Consider the following 24,931-nt stretch of genomic DNA (forward strand, 5'->3'; position numbering starts at 1 on the left):
CAAGCATAATTCCAAAGTTGTGACAAAATGGCTTAAGGACAACAAAGTCAAGGTATTGGAGTGGCCATCACAAAGCCCTGACCTCAATCCTATAGAAAATCTGTGGGCAGAACTGAAAAAGGGTGTGCAAGCAAGGAGGCCTAAAACCTGACTCAGTTACACCAGCTCTTTCAGGAGGAATGGGCCAAAATTCACCCAACTTATTGTGGGAAGCTTGTGGAAGGCTACCCGAAATGTTTGACCCAAGTTAAAGAATTTAAAGGCAATGCTACCAAATACTAATTGAGTGTATGTAAACTTCTGACCCACTGGGAATGTGATGAAAGAAATAAAGCTTAAATAAATCATTCTCTCTACTATTATTCTGACATTTCACATTCTTAAAATAAAGTGGTGATCCTAACTGACCTAAGACAGGGAATTTTTACTTGGATTAAATGTCAGGAATTGTGAAAAACTGAGTTTAAATATTTTTGGCTAAGGTGTATGTAAACTTCCGACTTCAACTGTATGTGTTTATAGTGGTTTGTGGTCATGCTATAGCCTGTCTCGCTTATCCTACAGAGGAATCCTCAGGAATGGAAACGGACTCTATGGGTACGGTTGCCATGGTGCCTGACGCTTTAGCTATTGAGGAAGGTACCGGCTGAGTAATGGCTATGTACCGACAGCCACAGGGCTGGGCCTGCCTGCCTGCATTGTTTCTTTTAATGTTAATCTATCAGTCAATCTGTTTGTTGACTTTTTCCTCTGTTTCATCTTTACTTGCCTGTGGTCTTTGCTTTGTTTCTATGGTCGGTTGTGTGTTTGTTTGGGTTGGGTTTGATTTCCTTCCATCATCGGCTGTGTTTCTGATGTTTTATCTGGCCAACTCAACTCAACTCAACCTCTACAGTGCCTGTGAACTGCATTACTAACTCAGAGAGAATGCCCTGTTATGCTCTACTGTACTGTTCTGCTCTGTGATGTTGCTGCATGTAATGATGACTTGTGATGTTATACACTACATAACCAAAAGTATGTGGACACTTTCTCGATTCTCGAACATCTCATTCTAAAATCATGGGCATTAATATGGAGTTGGTCCCCCCTGTGCTGCTATAACAGCCTCCACTCTTCTGGGAAGGCTTTCCACTAGATGCTGGAACATTGCTGCAGGGACTTGCTTCCATTCAGCAACAAGAGCATTAGTGAGTTCGGGCACGGATGTTGGGCGATTAGGCCTTGCTCGCAGTCTGCGTTCCAATTCATTCCAAAGGTGTTCGATGGGGTTGAGGTCAGGGCTCTGTGCAGGCCTGTCAAGTTCTTCCACAACGATCTCGACAAACCATTTCTGTATGGACCTCGCTTTGTGCACAGGAGCATTGTCATGCTGAAACAGGAAAGGGCCTTCCCCAAACTGTTGCCACAAAGTTGGAAGAGCAGAATCATCTAGAATGTAATTGTATGCTGTAGTGTTAAGAGTTCCCTTCACTGGAACTAAGGGGCCTAGCACAAACCATAAAAAATAGCCCCAGACTATTATTCCTCCTCCATCAAACTTTACAGTTAGCACTATTCATTCGGCCAGGTAGCGTTCTCCAGGCATCCGCCAAACCCAGATTTGTCCATTGGACTGTGAGATGGTGAAGCGTGATTCATCACTCCAAAGAACACGTTTCCACTGCTCCAGAGTCCAATGGCAGTGAGCTTTACACCACTCCAGCTGATGCTTGGCATTGTGCATGGTGATCTTAGGCTTGTGTGTGGCTGCTCGGCCATGGAAACCCATTTCATGAAGCTCCCGACGAACAGATCTTGTGCTGACGTTGCTTCCAGAGGCAGTTTGGAACACCGTAGTGAGTGTTGCAACTGAGGACAGATGATTTTTACGCATTACGCGCTTCAGCACTCGGCGGTCCCGTTCTGTGAGCTTGTGTGGCCTACCACTTAACGGCTGAGCCGTTGTTGCTTCTAGACGTTTCACTTCACAATAACAGCACTTAGTGTTGACCAGGGCAGCTCTAGCAGGGCAGAAATTTGACGAACTGACTTGTTGGAAAGGTGGCATCCTATGACGGTGCCACGTTGAAAGTCACTGAGCTCTTCAGGACTGGCCATTCTACTGCCAATGTTTGGCTATGGAGATTACATGGCGGTGTGCTTGATTTTATACACCTGTCAGCAACGTGTGTTGCTGAAATAGCCAAATCCACTAATTTGAAGGGGTGTCCACATACTTTTGTATGTAAAGTGTATCATGTCATGTTATGGTATACTGGTAATGCATGGTCATTCATGGTTTTAGTGAATGGGGGAACTGTGATTTATGTTGTGTTTGGTAAGCATACGCCATGATGTTATAGTTTGATTAGTGCCATGAGAAAAATATTGCTTGTATATGCACTGCTTGACAAATTGCATCACAATATTTTCATAGTGTTTCCCTGCAAGGCTGTGTGTGAGGCACATGATGGTGTCATGCAGAGGTCCGTTGGCACTCCACTGGCCAGAACTACTGGTGCTGCTGGAAGTAACTAATTGATTTCACTGACTTAATCCGTACACATTTGTTAGGCTCAGAACCATGAACATTACAGTAATCTACTGTGAAACGGGCATGATGTTCAAAAGCCGGTGCATCAAGGTCATTTCCAATGATATCACACTTATTTCAAGAGCTATTGCATGCTTATTACATGCCAATTACAAAGGCCTAGTGCTACATAGCAAAATGTCACACAGACTAAATTCAATGGTATTTGGATTTAGTTTGTGATGGTCATGCCTTCACTTCTCCCTTTTTTCTTCTAGATGAGTTGTTGTGGCAGACCACCCTGCCCCCCACGCTGCCCCCCACCACCGCCACGACAGACCCCCCCAACCCTGAACCAGACACCAGGCCCTTCAACAATAGCCCCTCCAATGAGTTCGACCTCACCGGGAAGAAACGCTTCACAGGTAGGCTACGGTATGGAGAAAAGTGATAACTGTAGTATGTGCAATGTGTGTGAGCAGGGAGTGTGCGTGTGTGTGTGTATTCTTGTGTGTGTGTGTGTGTGTTTGTGTGTGTGGGTGGGTGTATGTGTGTGAGCTTGCTTGCATGTATGCGTGCCTGATCGCGTGCGTGCACCTCACATGCACGTGGGTGTGTGCTTGTAAGTGTGTTTGAGCTGTTTTGTGTTTGAGTTTGACAAACTATCTTTCTTGATGAAAGATACCACTTGCAGTTATTTCAGCATCACCGTCTAAGAGCTTAACCTTGTCATCTGTGGATTTAGACTTTACTGTTTAGAGCTTAACCCTGTCATCACACAGGTCTGGCTTTATACTGCATTACCATTATCTATATGATGGATCTCAGTTTAAACTGAGCTTAACCTCTTCAAGCATATAGTATATCTCACTTATTGTAAATGAGTGATCATCCTGTCTTTCTGCAGTGTTCTCAGTAGTGAGTGATTACATTTGTTTTTGTGGGTTAAGATTCTGTGAAGTCCCTCTAAATGCCAAAGAGAAAGGCAGTTTTTCGTAACATAAATAATGTTGATCCAGGCATCCAGCTGAAACACGTGTGTGTTTTTGTGTTTGATTGAGTGAACATGCTCCCATTTTAACCCTCCCGTTGTCCTAGGGTCAAAATGACCCGCCACTGTGTTGAACCAACTTTATTTAATTTTTATATTTTTTGGATCATTTGTGAGAAGGAGGCAGTGATACTTTCTTTAAAGTCTCACTGCCTCCTTCTCACAAATGATACCAAAAATATAAAAATTAAATAAAGTTGGTTCAACACAGTGGCGGGTCATTTTGACCCTAGGACAACGGGAGGGTTAAGTGTGTGTGTGTGTGCTTGTGTGCAACACGTGTGTCTCAGCCCTATAAATAATTATAGTCTATTTGGTGTGTGTTCTGTTTTCTTTCACATGGGAGAAATTAACTCTGTCTCTCTATCTTGGCTCATTCAGTTGCACATCTTAAATACATTCACAGTGCTTGACTAGCTCATATATTTACATGATTACCCCTGGGCCAACGAAAACACTTTTAGGTGAGTGAGTGCCATCATTGCATTGGTCTGGCAGAACCATCAGAGGAGTTGTATCTTCTATTAGCTAACAGATGATAACCTGAAATGACCTCTAATGTTGTTTCACCCCTCTGTGACCCTCTCCTGCAGAGATTGAGGGTCAATCATGGTCCTGGAGAGCTGTCCGCATTGTTTACTGGGTTTTGTTCCAGCCCAATACTAACACAGCTGATGAAACTAATCCAGGTCCCTAGATTGAAGAGCATGATTAGTGTTAGTGCTGGGCTGGAGCAAAGGCACACTAGGGTTGCCAAACTTACCTTCTCTGGTCAACTTACCTGGTCATGCCTTGGGTGTACATAATACATGGGACTGGGTCTGTGTGTAAAGTGTCACTATGACAGGTCAGAGATTTGGAGACAACGGAGTCAGTTGAGAATGTTGTTCCTAGAACAAATGGTCGCACTGTAGGCCTTTGTACTTCCCAATGCCACTCGACAGTTCAGGGTCCACATGACATTGGTCTGAGTGGACTGCCCTGACAGGACGGGGGTGACCGATAACATAGAAAGCTGTGATGTCAGCCGAGGTCAGTGAGTGTTCTGAAAGGCGGGCTGAACTGCCTGATTTAAGCCTTGGTTTCAATTCTCCTCATTAGGAAATGCGAGATTTGGGTTTTGGAGGTGTGCTTTGATGTGGTTGTCCCTTGCGTGTGTGTTCGAACCTGGGAAGCGTTTGTACTTTCATTCTTTCATTCTAACAGTACACTGTTACAGTCACTCACTGTTCTAGATAACTTGAAACAGTCTAACCAGGTCTTGTGTCTGAAAGTAGCCTAGACTAGCTAGCAAGCTAGCCAACTTCTTTCACCAGTTAGCTTCAGTCAGCTGGTGTACAACGGTGGCAAAGTTGGTTTGACTTTTGATAGCCTATCTGTGGGGCTAGTTAGGGATCATCAATAAATTATACAATGTAAATGGAACAATATTTTCATTTTGCAAACCTTTTAGTTGTCTCATTAAATGCTTTCAAAATGTGTATATGCATTTCTACAATTTACAGTTGCTTTGAGGTTTTTAGGCCATTGACATTTGGAGCTATTGACATGAAAAAAAAAATTCCCATGTACATTGTGTAATTTACTGATGGTCCCTAACTAGCCCCATAGGGATTTTGAATGTCAAACCAAATTGACCATGGGCATTACGATCAGGTCGCATGTAGCTGTGCTCCGATTTGATGATTACTTGGGTGCTGCCAGCTGTGGGCATGTGGGCAGGATTGAAATAAACCCAACCCAAGGAAAGCTATTACGGTACCCTTCATTCCGTGACATGCCATTTTTTCCAAAATATCTCGCAAATCTCTGTTTTGGACGAGACTGACACTATGACCAAAATTACCCTATTTGCACTTTGTAGTCAATTTTGAAACTAGAACAAATGTTTCTGACTCATATCAATGCCACATAGGCCGTTTTCAAAAGGAGAAGTTGCTTACTACGTTCAGTTGCTTTTGAAGCATCCTGCTGTCTCTTTACTGCTCTAATGTGCTTGCTTTGGCCTCGTCTGTCTCTTCCTGTCTGCTCCATCCACATCCACTCCTATGGCTTATTGCCTACCCCTGAGTTAGGCAGTACCACCAATTGGAACACAATTGGTTCCAATTGTTTGGTTGGTGCACGATGCTTGCAACACCAGAGCCATTTACACTGAATATGCTGTAGGCTTATGTGTTGACAGCTTTGGATGAAAGTCTGCTAAATTACCATATTATTACAATGTTATTACAACATTGGCCCCTGAACCAGGTCATCTAATCCAGTTAAACGGTTTCTGTGACGATCCTGTGAGCCGAGGCCGGCAGACGCACAGCAAACACATCTGAAGCTCATTACATCCATGAAACAAATCCTAAGACAGAATGAAATAGAATAAGAATAACAGTGAAATAAAGAAATAATATGAAACCCGCTGATATCAGCAGTGAGAGAAGAGGTCCCTGACGGCCAGACAAGGAGACATCCTCTCACATATTTATGAGTTTAATATATCAGATCCAACACAGCAGCCAGCTTTCTGACACATCCACCATTCCTCTATCTGGAGGGGGTTTGACCATGCTAACTTAATTGACCAATCGTGTCAGTCAACTGTACTGGCGCCAGCCAAAGGCCTTTGAGTTCCTCTTCACAGGCAGACACATATGTTATCTGAAGACTCATATAGAGCTTATGATGTAAGTCAATGGAGCATTTCAAAAAGGAAGAAGAGTATAAAGTTATCCCTTCCCTTATGTTCGATTCGGCTTACACCGTTTATGTTCTGGGTCAATTTCATAAATATATGATTTTAACCTCTCAATGTATTTTCCAGTAGCTGAGAATGTCGTATTTCATATGCTTTCCCCCCTGAGTTGATAGACCCAACTGTTAAAAATGTAGAGCCAAATGTTTGATTACTGTACCAAATTCGTAAATCAATCAAATTACTACATTTTCTGACATTTCTGACATTTTTTGCTAGAATTCAGATCACTGACCCTCGGCCTCTGAACATCACAGGGAAAACATACTTATATCCTTGTGATCATCATGGATAGATATTTACTGCACAGAAGACCAACGACAAAGGTCAAGGTCAAAGGTCAAGGTCAAATTGTCATGAAGGGGTAGTGTTGATCAGTGTTGATCAGCCTCTCAGCATCATAGGGACATTATATGTACACTTATATCTACAGTATGTTATCAGCATGGTTGCACCATTCCTGTCCAGAAATCAGCTTGTTTCTAGGACAAACTGTTCGAAAGTTATATACATCAAGGTCAAGGTCAAATTGCGGGTTTAAATTGACCCAGAACATTATGGATGTCACTATTCCGGTACCGGGTCAATTTTTTTGTTTTTCTTTTAAATTACATGTTTTGCAAGTTTCAGACCCATACTTACTGTAGGTAAGTAGATGAAGGGTCATTGTGGGAAAATTATGTGAAATAGTATTTTAGTGATTTCAAACTCTGATTTCCGGAACATAAAGGAAAGGGTTAAAAGCACTCCATCTGCTTCCTCAGAATGTAGTAGATCAAAAGATAGATATAGAAGACACATGTTCAGATCTCAAAAGTAAGATACCATGTGGAAACAGACACATGTATACATCTAGAAAAGCACATAAAAAGACAGACACATCTGTGTCCAGATGTGTAGCTATAAGAACATTATGAGATGTCGGTGAAAAGTTCTCAACTCTATGCTATAAAAAAAAAAAGGAGAGTAGAAGCCTTTGAGGACAGTAACACTTGTAGCCCTGTTGGCCTGTGTCTGTTGGCTACAGTTGCCTGTCCCAAGTTGTGTGGTGGGGTGGGACAGAGTCCAGCCAAATTCCCATTCCCATCGGCAGCCCAATCAGACTGAGAATTCTGGGAGTTCTGGAAGTGTTCACAGCTGTGTATGGATCCAACTGGCACTAGCTCCCACAAACACAGAGACGACAGAAATACAGACAAACACAGACAGAAAATCACCCGACGAGGAAGAAAGATGGGACCAGGGGTCTCACACGACCTCTGACTTCTCCTGAACTCCTGACAAACAGAGGGACTCCTAATAGACTGAGTTATAAACTGAATAGATTGTAATATGATACTTTATTGTCCACCAGCAGATGTTACAACATTGCCTTCTTGTATTAGAGCCTCTATGCAGTCTTTTTAATTAAATCATTTTAAATCATCACTGTATGTCTAAATCATCATTTCATAAAAATAACTCCAAATGTATTTTTTATCATTTATTTCCCTGAGCGTCCTTTTGCCATTGAAATGCTCAGGCTGATCGTGTGGGCGTGTCGATGCAAATTTAAAGACAGTATATTTACATACACAGCCCTGATTGCGGATAGGGTCGTCTAGACTCTAGAGCCTACCCCGCCTAACCCTTCAAAGTAGTAGGATACATAAGCAAATAAAAGATGACTGGTCAGAATAATCAGATCAGATTGTGATGTCATGATCTGGGCTAAAAACTCCATCCCACCTGAACAGATTGAAATTCCAGGCATTTTCTTCAAACAACTCTTACACAAAAACGGCATTATCATAATTTTCACAATTTCAGAGTGTTATTTCAACCTCATAGTGTGGAAATATCATGGAAAAAAACAGGAAAATAATGTATTTAACCGCACTGCCTCTTTAACATAATTATTTTAGTGTTTAATGTAGACCAATGAAAACCATAGTGCTCTCCCACTATGGTTGGTGCGTAAAACCAACGAAAATGTAATATAATTGATCAACCATCTTGCTGCTTTCCCATCCCTCCTTGCCATCCCTCCCTCCAGCTCCGTACGTGAACTTCATCCAGAAGGATCCGGGCGCTCCGTGCTCGCTGACGGAGGCTCTGGAATACCTACAGGTGGACGTCCTGGAAAACCTGTTCAAGAAAGACAGCCTGGCTACCAATCAGAAACAGCCGCCCAAGAACAAGCCCTACAACATCACGGTGGTCGCCATGGAAGGCTGTCATTCATTCGTCATCCTGGACTGGGCCATCCCACTGAAGGATGACATGGTGTCAGGTGAGTGGACCACAATGTCACGCAGGGTGACTAGCAAGCTTGGCCACATAGCGGGGTGTACTGTAGATAAAATGTGAGATGTGTGAAAAGTATTCTGTCAGTGCTTCAAGCAGTTAGTGTGCACTTATACTGCATTTATTCTGATCTTTCTTTCAGTAATTGGTATTTTGACCAATCAGATCAGCTCTGAAAAAGATCTGATGGGAAAATATCTGATGTGATTGATCAAAAGACAACTTAGTGGAAAAAATATCAGTAATTGGATGCCTGTGAAAATGCAGCCTATGTCTGACTTCAACTTTTCTTTCCTGACCCATTTCTTATACTTTTCAAAGGATCATAGCAGGTCAGCAGACATAATCTAACTGGTTGTTGATGTACTAGTCAGCTGCTAGTTATAATTTTAGGGAGTCACCCGACCCCCAATGTTTTAGACATCAATAACTGAGTTTTGAGTACTGTAAAGCTATATTTGACCCCTCCCCAGCCCCAGCCCATGGGGTCTATGACAGGGAGATTCATATCTAGAGGGAGATCGAGGGATCCAGTGTATAGTGAGTGTGACTTGTGGACAGTGCTTCAGTCAGAGACAGGGGTTCAGTCTTCCAGAGAGAAGCTGTGTGTTGTCTTTGGCTGGCCAACAGAAGTTCCTTGTCCTGGAGTGGGCTGGGCCATTCTCTGATGTCTAAACCATATAGTATCGCAGACCCGCACCACTTTCTCTCTCTGTCAATCTCTCTTCCCCAGTATTTCGATATCACAGTCTGTGCAGTCTCTCTCTCTCTCTCTCTCTCTCTCTCTCTCTCTCTCTCTCTCTCTCTCTCTCTCTCTCTCTCTCTCTCTCTCTCTCTCTCTCTCTCTCTCTCTCTCTCTCTCTCTCTCTCTCTCTCTCTCTCTCTCTCTCTCACTCTCCTGCATCTTATTCTCTCTCCATCTCTCCATTTTCCCACCCCCCTAACACTTGCTTTCCCATTTCCCTCTTTTTCTCTCATGTGATTTTCCAGATATGTTGCCATTTGTGATACTTATCCCCCTCTCCTCTTCTCTTGTCTGTGATTCATGTTGGTTGGTGTCATTTCCTATTTAGCATAATCACTGCGCTATTTGTTAGCATATTCTGCAGATGTCCATCCCATATGAAAAAAAATACATTTCAATATACTGTATTTAAAATCTTTGCTAAAATGCATGCAATGTCTTAAAATGTATTCTAGAGATACATTTGCTCAAATGCATGTACTGAAATGTCTGACAACATTCCAGAAATGCATGACTATGACATCTAGTCTACAGGGTGGCAAAAGTGGTTCCTAATTAGGCTTCTTAAATTACTCTTTACGTATTGATCAATGGAGATAATTTTTGGGGCCACCAAGCCAAAACTTTGTCAGTGATATACGTAATTTAAATTGTGATGGTCAATAAAACAAATCTGTTTGATTTCACCTAATTTTAACATTCTGTCATAAAGAGCACATCTTCAACTTTATAAAAAACTAGTTTTCCCCTCTTTAATAAAAAGTAAGTGACTAGTAACTCTTTTCAGCTTAGTTAAATAATGAAAAAAACCGGGCACTAGGCAAAAAAGTAATAAATTGTTGTTTATTGTCGTTGTTATCGATTTGAACAAACTATACCTTGTACAATGCTCCATAATATGTCAACGTGTAGGTATGGGCTTTGCACTTCCAATGAGTTGTGTTATATGGCTCTACAGTGTTTGGTTAGTGGTGTTATGGTGTGTTCGTAACCAAGTGGGAAGTGGGAATTTATCACATCTGTGAAAAATCCACTTGAACGGTAATTACTAGTTAAATCGGCTATGAATCCCCTTGTGACAGGGGGAATAGAAGCTTGTTGTGTGCAACAGGGAGGGGCAATTGAATGTAAGATTTAAAATAAAATCTAAATTGTTTAAACATTGCTAGCCTATCTATCTATGGGTAACAGGGTTGACGTGTTATGCTCAACCCACTCAGTTTTTCACCACAAAATGCCAAAAAGAGTAGAACCAGCTCACCTACGGTTTTCCTACTTACAAAGCATGTAGAGGTCTGTAATTTTTATCATAGGTACACTTCAACTGTGAGAGACTGAATCTAAAAATCCAGAAAATCACATTGTATGATTTTTAAGTAATTCATTTGCATTGTATTGCATGACATAAGTATTTGATCACCTACCAACCAGTAAGAATTCCGGCTCTCACAGACCTGTTCGTTTTTCTTTAAGAAGCCCTCCTGTTCTCCACTCATTACCTGTATTAACTGCACCTGTTTGAACTCGTTACCTGTATAAAAGACACCTGTCCACACACTCAATCAAACAGAATCCAACCTCTCCACAATGGCTCTCCGTCATGGATTAAAATCCTGCAGCACACGCAAGGTCCCCCTGCTCAAGCCAGCGCATGTCCAGGCTCGTCTGAAGTTTGCCAATGACCATCTGGATGATCCAGAGGAGGAATGGGAGAAGGTCATGTGGTCTGATGAGACAAAAATAGAGCTTTTTGGTCTAAACTCCACTCGCCATGTTTGGAGGAAGAAGAAGGATGAGTACAACCCCAAGAACACCATCCCAACCGTGAAGCATGGAGGTGGAAACATCATTCTTTGGGGATGCTTTTCTGCAAAGGGGACAGGACGACTGCACCGTATTGAGGGGAGGATGGATGGGGCCATGTATCGCAAGATCTTGGCCAACAACCTCCTTCCCTCAGTAAGAGCATTGAAGATGGGTCGTGGCTGGGTCTTCCAGCATGACAACGACCCGAAACACACAGCCAGGGCAACTAAGGAGTGGCTCCGTAAGAAGCATCTCAAGGTCCTGGAGTGGCCTAGCCAGTCTCCAGACCTGAACCCAAACAAAAATCTTTGGAGGGAGCTGAAAGTCCGTATTGCCCAGCGACAGCCCCGAAACCTGAAGGATCTGGAGAAGGTCTGTATAGAGGAGTGGGCCAAAATCCCTGCTGCAGTGTGTGCAAACCTGGTCAAGACCTACAGGAAACTTATGATCTCTGTAATTGCAAACAAAGGTTTCTGTACCAAATATTAAGTTCTGCTTTTCTGATGTATCAAATACTTATGTCATGCAATAAATGCAAATTAATTACTTAAAAATCATACAATGTTATTTTCTGGATTTTTGTTTTAGATTCCGTCTCTCACAGTTGAAGTGTACCTATGATAAAAATTACAGATCTCTACATGCTTTGTAAGTAGGAAAACCTGCAAAATCGGCAGTGTATCAAATACTTGTTCTCCCCACTGTAGTTTCACCATATTAAAACGAGAGTTCAGTTCACGTAACAGGGTTGACCTTAGTAAAATGAGGGACAGACGTCTGAAGTCGGTGCCGCCAATCTACCAACTTCTGTCTGTAGTGTCCGAACAGTTTGGACTACACACTAATATTACCCTTTACAGAGGGGAGACTCTCACGGACACGTACTGTACATGTCTGTTGTTTTGCTCTAGGACGCCCACAAGCTTTACAATACTCAATACTGAAGGTAGCCCGGTACCAGTAAAAAAAAATTAATGGAAGTATATATGGAAGTAGTTTAGTGCCCCAAAAATGTTTTACAATTACACATTATTTGGCCAATTTATCCTAAAAACTGTATCTAATATATATTTTTATTTAAAAACAATTCCTGTATGGGCTGAGTTGTCAGAAAGATTAGCAAAGGAAAGAGGAAAGAAAGAGCAGGTGAGAGGCAGCAGAGGTGAGAGAGAATGAAAGAGTGAGGAGAAGGAGAAGTGAGTGGCAGGCTGCAATAGTGCTTCTGTTTTCACACTTCTGATTACAAAATATAGTGAGAGAGAGAAATGAAAGAGAGGGAACCACACAATCAGAGAGAAAGAGTGGTGTCTGTGGTAGTGGTTCCCTCCTCCTCCTTCTCCCCTCCACCTTGAGCCAGCTGTGTTGGCCAGGCTCCAGCAAAAATATGAACACATATGAGCTAGATGTGGCGGGGAGCGCCGTACTCGTAGAGTTTCCACTGGCTGAGTAGCATGATCTGAGCATTCCATGACCTCAGGACTCACGTACTGGCCTGTGGTTTTATGGAGGATTACCCTTCTGTGTGTGTGTGTGAGAGGAGAGGCAAAACAAGAGGTGAGAAACAGAGAAACAGATTGGCTCGGTATGTGTAGTTGTTGGCAGATCCACAATGTGATTTACCGCGGCTGTTTCTAGTTTAAAACCACTGATACCTCAAATGAGTTAGGATCGTTCTTCTGCCTCCAATCACTCTCCTCTCAAATGAAATATTTCCTCTCTAACATCAGACCACCCTTACTTTTGGCTACCCATCAAAACCAACATGGCTACATTTTTTTCTCCTTCTCAAACTTCAAAATGGATCAATGCTCTCTAACCTCTGGTGACCTTTGGCCCCTGACCCGTGCCCTGTGTGTGAGCCCTGCAGGCTACATGGTCCACAGCGCCTCATACGATGACGTCCTCAACAACAGGTGGTCCTCCAGCGCATCCAGCGGCTCACACCTGGCTATAGAAAACCTCAAGCCTAACTCCAGGTGAGAATATACTCTCTGTGTGTGTGAGAGTGTTTAATGTCTTACACAATGGGCTGGTTATACAAACAAAGGATTTGCGAGATGTTACGGCTCATATATTCTTTACCCATGTGTGTGCAGTCTGTGGAGGTGTTTGGCTGCGTATTTGTGTCTGTGTGTAAGTATTTATAACTATAAATCAAATCAAATTGTATTTATCACATGCGCCGAATACAGCTTGTGTAGACTTTACAGTGAAATACTTGCTTATGAATCTTTCCCAATGATGCAGCATTTAAAAATAATAATACAAAATAAAATAGTAACTAACACAAGATGAATAAAATTAAATACACAAGAATGGAGCTACAGTATATATAGGGAGTACTAGTACCAGATCAATGTGCAGAGATGCGAGGTACTTGAGGTAGTTATGTACATGAAGGCAGGGTAATGTGTCTAGGCATCTGGATAGATAATAATTAGAGTAAAATAAAGAACAGAGTAGCAGCAGCAAAAGATGAGTGTAGAAGTGTGTGTGAGAGTGTGCGTGTGTGTATGTATTTGTGTTTGTGTCGTGTCGGTATGCGTGTATGTCAGCGGAGGCTCCTCAAAGGAGGAAGGGGAGGACCATCCTCCTCAGTGAATTTCTGAAAAAAAAAATAGTGAAACATAAAAAAAGTTATCCTTTTTAGATAAAACTATACTAAATATATTCACGTCACCAAATAATTGGTTAAAACATACGTTTTTGCAATGAAGGTCTACAGTAGCCTCAACAGCACTCTGTAGGGTAGCACTATGGTGTAGCCGGAGGACAGCTAGTTTTCGTCCTCCTCTGGGTACATTGACTTCAATACAAAACCTAAGAGGCTCTTGGTTCTCACCCCCTTCCATAGACTTACACAGTAATTATTACAACTTCCGGAGGACGTCCTCCAACCTATCAGAGCTCTTGCAGCATGAACTGACATGTTGTCCACCCAATCAAAGGATCAGAGAATGGATGTAGTACTGAACGCATAAGCTACAGCTAGCTAGCACTGCAGTGTATAAAATGTGGTGAGTAGTTCACTCAGAGAGAGGGAGACAATAGTTGAACAGTTTTGAACAAATTAATTTATTCAAAAATGAAGGAGAAGCAAGAGAGTTAGCTATATTTCATTGTATTTTTGTATTCACTTTCACTGTCACTTACTTAGCTAGCGAATGCAGCTAGCTAGTTTAGCCTACTCAAAAACCTGCTCAAACAGAGATGGATGATGCTATGTTAGCTGGCTGGCTATTGCTATCCAACACTGGAACTGTTCCAAGTCAAGGTAAGCTTTTGGTTTTATTAATTTATTGCCACCAGGGCCCACTGCTAAACTGCTTGTTGACTGTACTGCAGGTGAAAAGAGGAGAGCACATAGATGCGAGAAGGAATTATACAAAGAGCAAAGTGATCATGCTGTTTCTATGTGACTGCTATGAAAGTGAACTGTGTTTGCGTGTGATCAGGGGTGTATTCATTCCACGGGTTCTGTTGAAAAATGTTTCTTAAACGGAAGCAAACTGTTATGATGAGTTTCTCTGGTATCAAGTAATTCAGGATGCAAGAATATACTTAAACAATTATATGGAGAGTTGATGCAAAGTATTTATTTGATTACAGTACTGGGTTCGTATAACAAACGGCACGTGCTTCTCGTCTTGTCATCCGAACTCTGGGCAAAGGAAATCTCTCAGTTTATATATTTCATGTTACACGTTTCTTCAACAACATCTGGTAACCATCAGTGGGCACTCCCCACTCTGATGGTACCAGCTTGTACCCAAGTCAGTATATTCCATCTATCAATCATTTACATTTACATTTTAGTCATTTAGCAGACGCTCTTATCCAGTGAGTGCATACATTTTCTAAGATAAACCCCAGTAAGCTCCCTCGACATACTGGAATCCTTGGCATTCAGACTCTGTGGCACCAAGAGTTACCTATCTAACAGATTTAACTTTTTTCCCACAACACTATGACAATACGTTATATCACAAACAGAACGAAACGAGGATAAACATACCTGAATTTGTCCAATAGAAACTCTCATTTGCAACTGTTGGACTAATGATTACACCCTAGATCAGCTAGATGCAGGCAAGAGTGTGCAAGGCGGTATTAAATGTGTCACTGTCTGTCACCTTGATTACTCAAATTGTTCTCTTCATCTGTGCACCTACGTTGTAAACTTCCATTCATAGGCTAGGTTGTAGCAACCTCATGATGGGTATAGGGAAAGTTTGAGTATCATGTGTAGTAGCCTAAACGTATCAATGTTACATTGAACTGGGTGAATGGAATATGAATGACAGTCATCCAATTTGCTGTAATAGAAATAAGGCCATGCTCATAAAAAAAAGAATTGTCCTCCCTCATCTTAAACGACACGACCGCCATTGGTGTTTGTATTATGTGTGTGCGTTTGTAGTGTTAGTGAATGTGTGAGGGTTTTGTGTGGGAGTGACAGTGTAGTGTGTGTGAATGAGTGTGTATATGATGTGTATATAAAGTGTGTGTGCGTAGGGTCAGTGCAAGATAGAGTCAGTACAGATAGTTCAGGTACCATTAATTGACTATTTAGTAGTCTGGCTATTTATCAGTCTAATGGTTTGGGGGTAGAAGCTGTCTCGGAGCCTGTTGGTCCGAGAGCCAATGCTCCGGTACCGTTTGCCGGACGGTAGCAGAGTGAACAGTCTATGGCTTGGGTGGCTGGAGTCTTTGGCAATTATATGGGCCTACCTATAGGGTATTGGAATGTGTGTTTATATGATAATTGTTCCCGGTAGGTCTCAGTGATGCTAGACACATAAGATGTGTACACTGTATCTGTCTCTGTGTGTGTTATATCAGCCCCAGTCAGAGACCAGCAGAGCGTGGTATTGTAATGCTTATATACAGTAAGTTATTAAGAAGCCCTCAGAGTGATGTAAATCAGAGCTAACTGGATATAGGCAGGTTTGAAAACACGTTTAAATCATCCTGAAAACATGACGGGCTGAGATAATCCACCGAGAAGCAGGAAACACACAGAAACGTAAATACAGCAGACATCACTGCCAACACACACACACACAACACATAAGGCACTGTTATGATGTAGGGGTGTGTTCCCGAAACCATGTCTTATGGGTCACGGGTTGCAGCTTTCTAAACAAGCGTGTGGAAACATCTCTTAACATGCAAACTCAGGGAGGCTGTTATGACTTTAGGCTATTTTCTCTCCAATTATGTATTTAGGCTATTTTCTATCAAATGGAATATGAAGAGGTTATGTATACAAAATTATGCAAAATAAACTGTTTGTTTCTGGGTCAAAATTAAAATTTTGCTCTGCGCAATTTTAACATTTTGGAGATAACAACGTTAGGGTGTTATTGGGTTCTTGGGTAGCTCGACTGTGTGCTCATGGAGTGAGCAGCCCACACTGTGCTTGAACTGCTGACCTTTCGTGATTAGCCAGTCCAAATAAATCACACTCTCTCTACCTCTCGCTCTCACTCACTCATCTCCACAGAGAGGTAGAAAACACACACAACCCCAGAGAGAGAGAGAGAGAGAGAGAGAGAGAGAGAGAGAGAGAGAGAGAGAGAGAGAGAGAGAGAGAGAGAGAGAGAGAGAGAGAGAGAGAGAGAGAGAGAGAGAGAGAGAGAGAATACATCACAAGTTCGGTAACAGGCAGACACACACCTGCACTAACACACATTTATATATACACACACAGCTCCAAGCCAACAATTCAGACCTGAGCCAACGGTTCACGCTCAGGTGTTAGCCATGCACATGCAGACACATGTAGGCCTACACAGCACGCTTTGTTTCTGTCACACACACACACACTCTCACACTTGATGAACTGTCCCACGAACATCACACACAGCTCACTCAAACGCTCATCCACTATCACTGCGGACACACACACGCACAGGCAGATGTTCCTAAATTCATAACTTTGGAATGTAGAATGCATGCATAACTGTGCATGCATTTGCTCTTGACCTGTGGTTTGTGTGTGTATGTGTCTGTGTGTGCACATTAATGAGTAAAAACGTTGTGGACAAAAAGTGGGTAGAGTGATTGACAGTTTATAATTGTTCATGAAAGGTTCACCTGAGCCAGGCTGTCTGAGGGGCTAAGCTGCTTGGAAGTGGCTGTCTGTAAGGTTCCATCTAAAGACATACATTTCAGTCTCTCTGCACTGCAGCAACACTACCCCACGTCTCCACGTAGACACACACCCACGCGTGCATACACGCGCACACGCACACACACGCACACGCACACACACACACACACACACACATATATACCAATGCACCAATCCTACACCTCCTAGACAGCTGTCTCCTTAATAAGCCCAGGATGAAGAATGCTGCTCACTAAATGACTGAAAGGCATAAATCTCCTACATGATGACTGAGATATGCTTCGGTTTTACATCAGAACTACGTTTTAGTTACTTAAAGGCATAATTCACTCAAAAACTATCTTTTGGTATTTTTTTCATTAGTCCACTGTTGATACGGTCCCAAAAACGTTTTGCATGTCAGCGATCAAGTTTTAAAGATATAGGACTTTCAAAAAGCAAATTGTAACTTGCCACATCATCATCATGATGCATAACGCATCAAATGATGATGTGGGAAGCTAATAAGGGGAGGATAACTCATAATGGAATGGAAACCATGTGTTTGATACCATTCCACCTATTCCGCTCCAGCCATTACATTTTAGTTATTTAGCAGACGCTCTTATCCAGAGCGACATACAGTTAGTGAGTGCATACATTTTTCATACTGGCCCCCCGTGGGAATCGAACCCACAACCCTGGTGTTGCAAACGCCATGCTCTACCAACTGAGCTACACGGGCTTGTTACCACATGCCCGTCCTCCCCAATTAAGGTGCCACCAACCTCCTGTGGTGGCAAGTTAAAATTTGCTTTTGGAAAGTCCTATATCTTGAAAAATATACCAAAGGATTGTTTTTGAGTGAATTATTCCTTTAAGTCAAGATCTGAAATCAAGGTATAAAAAGAAAATGTATATGAGAACTTCTCTGTCTCTCTCTCTCTCTCTCTCTCTCGCTCTCTCTCTCTCTCTGCCTCTCTCTCTCTCTGCCTCTCTCCATGATTTTCTCTTTTTCTGCCTCCTTTTCTCGTTTATTTTCTGATATCTTGGTCAGTTTCCACATGGCTCCAGTGATTGGATCCAGACTGGCAGACTTTATGTCGTTAAAGGGTTTGGGTGGAAATTAGCGGACCGTGAAATTACTGTATGTAACCCTACAGCGGGGGGAGAACACACACACACACAGACACACATTGTCCATGGTATGGAAAAGGTTGCAAACCCTCCGAGCCTTGTCTCACAGTGTTGTTTTGAATCTGAGGGGATTAAATAATTCCTCCCCTGTACAGTATGTATTTAAAACACACTGAGACTAAAGTGAAGTGAGCTCACCCTTACAAAAAAATATACATTTAAAGAAAAACACATGGTTTTCGGACACGTGGGAACACGTGGGGACAAATCATGTGAATTTGTATTTTTTTCCCACATGTTTATATTCACCATTTCCAGCTACATCTGGTCTCCCATCCAGGGACCAACCAGGACCGACCGTGCTTAGCTTCAGAGGCAAATCAGCAGTGGGATGCAGGATGCCATGTTGCTGGAATGAATGCGCCAAAACTTGCAAATGGGAAAAAGGCAGTGAAAGCAAAGGCCAGGGTAACATATCCAAATATAGGAAAAATTGCAGGAAAGAGGGAGGTGTTTAATTTAATTGCATTATCATACTTTTTTTATTTATCTGAAAATGTTTTTTTTGCATCCATTTACAATTAATTTGTTCTTACATTTCAAAATGTTTCCTCGAAATATGTTGTTTTGCTAACAATATCATTCTCAACTTCAGAAGTTTTGCTTGATATTAATGGCACAAAAGTAACTCACTCGCTAGAGGATTGCACCATATAATAACACTATTACTCCATTTGTGTTTAAAGCGGCAATCCTTAATTGAAACATGAATAAAGTGTTCTCCTCACCAAAGTTTCAGTAAAAAGCTGAGGGATGGGGCTGGAGAAATGCAACCACTCTCAAATCCATTGTCTATGCTAAGGACTGACCATCCATGATATAAAAATTATAGGTTTAACCATGTTTTTAGGTTGTTTACATTTACTTTGTTTACAAACATTGCAGTAAAACAAGATTCTATTTTGGGTTCTGATGGGGTGTGACAGTTGAACTAAACTCATTAGACAAAATACGTTATATTCTTCAAGAATCAATGGGTACATATACAGTACATTTATAAATCCAAAAATGGATGTAGCAACTAAGAATTGCCCCTTTAACAGGCAGTGACCTTCATACAGCAGAACTATATGAAGGTCCCCCAAAAATGTAAGCTGCCCACACTTCTGCAAATGTCCCGCAAAATCGTTTCCTGGTCCCGCATTTGGGCCTTTTATTTGTGGTCACTTTTAATTCCACCGGTGGAAACATTGCTACTGCAACATGTTAACATAATTTTAGAACATTATTTCAACCCCACATGTGAACTTGCAATTCCACATGTGAAAGTGAGATTTTCACGTGAAGTTTTCTTACATGTGAAACTGCTAATTTTATTTTCACTTTCACCTGTGGAATTGCAAGTGAAAATGAATCACATGTAAAAAAAAAAAAAAAAAAAAAAAAAACGATTTTCAAATGTGAAACTGCAAATTTGACATGTCGTTTTTTGTAGGGGCAGAGCTCAGTCAGTCAGGAGGAACGTTGTCATATAGAAAAGCTGTCGATGTGAAATTGCTGCCTTAAGGACGTTATTTCTCTTCCTCCCTCTCTCCCCCTCTTTCTATCTACTCCCTCTTTCTTGCTCTCTCTCGCTCTCTCCCTCTTTCCCTCCCACCCTCACTCCCTTTATCCCTCTTCAACACGTGCCATATTACCATTTTACTGCATTCTGCTCTCTTTAGATTACTAAGAACATAAAAACAGTCTTCTCTTAATTCTACCTCCCTCTCTCCTCTCTGACGGTGCAGGAGTCAAGTGCTGCCTCCCTTCCGGCCATCTACTCTAGTCATTAGGGTATAAACACCTTCCATGTGGCAACAGAGACCTGGCTAAATGACTCTTTAACACCTATAATAATGGCTATATCTTACACACACACCCTGTTTTGTCTTGGTTTGTTTTACCTCAGGTACTACTTCAAAGTCCAGGCCAAGAATGTCTTTGGGCTGGGACCAGTCAGCGATACATTCACCTATGTCACTGAGTCAGGTCTGTATGAGTATTAGGTGAGATTGCTAGGGTCAGTTTTGCTTTGTGCCTGTGCTAAGGCCACGTCTACCTTATTTGTCTGTATCCTCCCGTTTTTAGTTTATGTATAAATTCTGTCCCAGTTCATGTCTCTCATTTTAACAAGTTCTTTCTCTTTTTCAGATGACCCTCTTCTTATTGAACGACCTCCTGGTGAGTAACATCGATAGTTCTCATATATTACGCTAACATTATTGATGAAACTTGTTGGCTTATACTCTAGTCCAGACCATTGCTTCAGGTCATTTGAAGAAACCCAAAGTGACAGCTGGAGTGAGCTGGTGAGGAGTTCAATCTGTGGACAGACATACGAACGGCTGCATACACCTACACTGACATATACTGGACTTGGCAGACATCCATAGTGATAAAACGATGCCAAAGTATAGTTTTGGTATTTATAGTATTTTGTTTTAGGGGGTAGATCAGCTTTAATATTGCAGATAGATTGTAACTTCCATCAATGTAATTGTCTGCATCACTTCCAATCCCCCACGTTTTTTTTCTCGCATATACAGTTGAAGTCGGAAATGTACATACACCTTAGCCAAATACATTTAAACTCAGTTTTTCACAATTCCTGACATTTAATCCTAGTAGAAATTCCCTGTCTTAGGTCAGTTAGGATCACCACTTTATTTTAAGAATGTGAAATGTCAGAATAATAGTAGAGAGAATGATTTATTTCAGCTTTTATTTTGTTTATCACATTCCCAGTGGGTCAGAAGTTTACATACACTCAATTAGTATTTGGTAGCATTGCCTTTAAATTGTTTAACTTGGGTCAAATGTTTCGGGTAGCCTTCCACAAGCTTGACTTTGTTGTCCTTAAGCTATTTTGCCACAACTTTGGAAGTATGCTTGGGGTCATTGTCCATTTGGAAGACCCATTTGCGACCAAGCTTTAACTTCCTGACTGATGTCTTGAGATGTTGCTTCAATATATCCACATTATTTTCCTTCCTCATGATGCCATTTATTTTGTGTAGTGCACCAGTCCCTCCTGCAGCAAAGCACCCCCACAGCATGATGCTGCCACCCCCGTGCTTCACGGTTGGGATGGAGTTCTTCGGCTTGCAAAGACCCCCTTTTTCCTCCAAACATAACGATGGTCATTGTGGCCAAACAGTTCTATTTTTGTTTCAATTGACTCAAATGATGTCAATTAGCCTATCAGAAGCTTCTAAAGCCATGACATCATTTTCTGGAATTTTCCAAGCTGTTTAAAGGCACAGTGAACTTACTGTATGTAAACTTCAGACACACTGGAATTGTGATACAGTGAATTATAAGTGAAATAATCTGTCTGTAAACAATTGTTGGAAAAATACTTGTGTCATGCACAAAGTAGATGTCCTAACCGACTTGCCAAAACCATAGTTTGTTAACAAGAAATGTGTGGAGTGGTTGAAAAACAAGTTTTAATGATTCCAACCTAAGTGTATGTAAACCTCCGACTTCAACTGTATGTATATATACACATACAGTGAGGGAAAAAAGTATTTGATCCCCTGCTGATTTTGTATGCTTGCCCACTGACAAAGAAATGATCAGTCTATAATTTTAATGGTAGGTTTATTTGAACAGTGAGAGACAGAATAACAATAAAGAAATCCAGAAAAATGCATGTCAAAAATGTTATAAATTGATTTGCATTTTAATGAGGGAAATAAGTATTTGACCCCCTCTCAATCAGAAAGATTTCTGGCTCCCAGGTGTCTTTTATACAGGTAACGAGCTGAGATTAGGAGCACACTCTTAAAGGGAGTGCTCCTAATCTCCGCTTGTTACCTGTATAAAAGACACCTGTCCACAGAAGCAATCAATTAATCAGATTCCAAACTCTCCACCATGGCCAAGACCAAAGAGCTCTCCAAGGATATCAGGGACAAGATTGTAGACCTACACAAGGCTGGAATGGGCTACAAGATCATCGCCAAGCAGCTTGGTGAGAAGGTGACAACAGTTGGTGCGATTATTCGCAAATGGAAGAAACACAAAATAACTGTCAATCTCCCTCGGCCTGGGGCTCCATGCAAGATCTCAACTCGTGGAGTTCAATGATCATGAGAACGGTGAGGAATCAGCCCAGAACTACACGGGAGGATCTTGTCAATGATCTCAAGGCAGCTGGGACCATAGTCACCAAGAAAACAATTGGTAACACACTACGCCGTGAAACTCTGAAATCCTGCAGCGCCCGCAAGGTCCCCCTGCTCAAGAAAGCACATATACAGGGCCGTCTGAAGTTTGCCAATGAACATCTGAATGATTCAGAGGAGAACTGGGTGAAAGTGTTGTGGTCAGATGAGACCAAAATCGAGCTCTTTGGCATCAACTCAACTCGCCGTGTTTGGAGGAGGAAGAATGCTGCCTATGACCCCAAGAACACCATCCCCACCATCAAACATGGAGGTGGAAACGTTATGCATTGGGGGTGTTTTTCTGCTAAGGGGACAGGACAACTTCACCGCATCAAAAGGACGATGGACGGGGCCATGTACCGTGAAATCTTGGGTGAGAACCTCCTTCCCTCAGCCAGGGCATTGAAAATGGGTTGTGGATGGGTATTCCAGCATGACAATGACCCAAAACACACAGCCAAGGCAACAAAGGAGTGGCTCAAGAAGAAGCACATTAAGGTCCTGGAGTGGCCTAGCCAGTCTCCAGACCTTAATCCCATAAAAAATCTGTGGAGGGAGCTGAAAGTTCGAGTTGCCAAACGTTAGCCTCGAAACCTTAATGACTTGGAGAAGATCTGCAAAGAGGAGTGGGACAAAATCCCTCCTGAGATGTGTGCAAACCTGGTGGCCAACTACAAGAAACGTCTGACCTCTGTGATTGCCAACAAGGGTTTTGCCACCAAGTACTAAATCATGTTTTGCAGAGGGGTCAAATACTTATTTCCCTCATTAAAATGCAAATCAATTTATAACATTTTTGACATGCATTTTTCTGGATTCTTTTGTTGTTATTCTGTCTCTCACTGTTCAAATAAACCTACCATTAAAATTATAGACTGATCATGTCTTTGTCAGTGGGCAAACGTACAAAATCAGCAGGGGATCAAATACTTTTTTCCCTCACTGTACATATACACATATATAAATATAAATACATATACATACAGTGGGGAAAAAAAGTATTTAGTCAGCCACCAATTGTGCAAGTTCTCCCACTTAAAAAGATGAGAGAGGCCTGTACTTTCCATCATAGGTACACATCAACTATGACAGACAAATTGAGAAAAAAAATTCCAGAAAATCACATTGTAGGATTTTGAATGAATTTATTTGCAAATTATGTTGGAAAATAAGTATTTGGTCACCTACAAACAAGCAAGATTTCTGGCTCTCACAGACCTGTAACTTCTTCTTTAAGAGGCTCCTCTGTTCTCCACTCGTTACCTGTATTAATGGCACCTGTTTGAAATTGTTATCAGTATAAAAGACACCTGTCCACAACCTCAAACAGTCACACTCCAAACTCCACTATGGCCAAGACCAAAGAGCTGTCAAAGGACACCAGAAACACAATTGTAGACCTGCACCAGGCTGGGAAGACTGAATCTGCAATAGGTAAGCAGCTTGGTTTGAAGAAATCAACTGTGGGAGCAATTATTAGGAAATGGAAGACATACAAGACCACTGATAATCTCCCTCGATCTGGGGCTCCACGCAAGATCTCACCCCGTGGGGTCAAAATGATCACAAGAACGGTGAGCAAAAATCCCAGAACCACACGGGGGGACCTAGTGAATGACCTGCAGAGAGCTGGGACCAAAGTAACAAACGCCTACCATCAGTAACACACTACGCCGCCAGGGACTCAAATCCTGCAGTGCCAGACGTGTCCCCCTGCTTAAGCCAGTACATGTCCAGGCCCGTCTGAAGTTTGCTAGAGTGAATTTGGATGATCCAGAAGAGGATTGGGAGAATGTCATATGGTCAGATGAAACCAAAGTATAACTTTTTGGTAAAAACTCAACTCGTCGTGTTTGGAGGACAAAGAATGCTGAGTTGCATCCAAAGAACACCATACCTACTGTGAAGCATGGGGGTGGAAACATCATGCTTTGGGGCTGTTTTTCTGCAAAGGGACCAGGACGACTGATCCGTGTAAAGGAAATAATTAATGGGGCCATGTATCGTGAGATTTTGAGTGAAAACCTCCTTCCATCAGCAAGGGCATTGAAGATGAAACGTGGCTGGGTCTTTCAGCTTGACAATGATCCCAAACACACCGCCCGGGCAATGAAGGAGTGGCTTCGTAAGAAGCATTTCAAGGTCCTGGAGTGGCCTAGCCAGTCTCCAGATCTCAACCCCATAGAAAATCTTTGGAGGGAGTTGAAAGTCCGTGTTGCCCAGCGACAGCCCCAAAACATCACTGCTCTAGAGGAGATCTGTATGCAGGAATGGGCCAAAATACCAGCAACAGTGTGTGAAAACCTTGTGAAG

The 24,931-nt window shown here is 42.0% G+C and overlaps 1 protein-coding gene across 1 annotated transcript in view; it reads left to right on the forward strand.

The window, feature by feature from the left end:
• Positions 1–24,931, forward strand: part of LOC311108415 (fibronectin type III domain-containing protein 1-like) — a gene marked incomplete at its 5' end in the record, with an annotated part of 60,363 nt that overhangs the window by 29,680 nt on the left and 5,752 nt on the right. The window contains 6 exons of the mRNA XM_084151040.1: positions 565–639; positions 2,794–2,940; positions 8,351–8,587; positions 13,020–13,128; positions 20,356–20,435; positions 20,598–20,627. Of these exons, the coding sequence (XP_084007166.1) occupies positions 565–639; positions 2,794–2,940; positions 8,351–8,587; positions 13,020–13,128; positions 20,356–20,435; positions 20,598–20,627 (678 nt within the window). The remainder of the gene's footprint in view (positions 1–564; positions 640–2,793; positions 2,941–8,350; positions 8,588–13,019; positions 13,129–20,355; positions 20,436–20,597; positions 20,628–24,931) is intronic.

Source organism: Coregonus lavaretus (genome assembly GCF_964263955.1).
Source record: "Coregonus lavaretus genome assembly, chromosome: 33".
NCBI classification, from domain to species: domain Eukaryota; kingdom Metazoa; phylum Chordata; class Actinopteri; order Salmoniformes; family Salmonidae; genus Coregonus; species Coregonus lavaretus.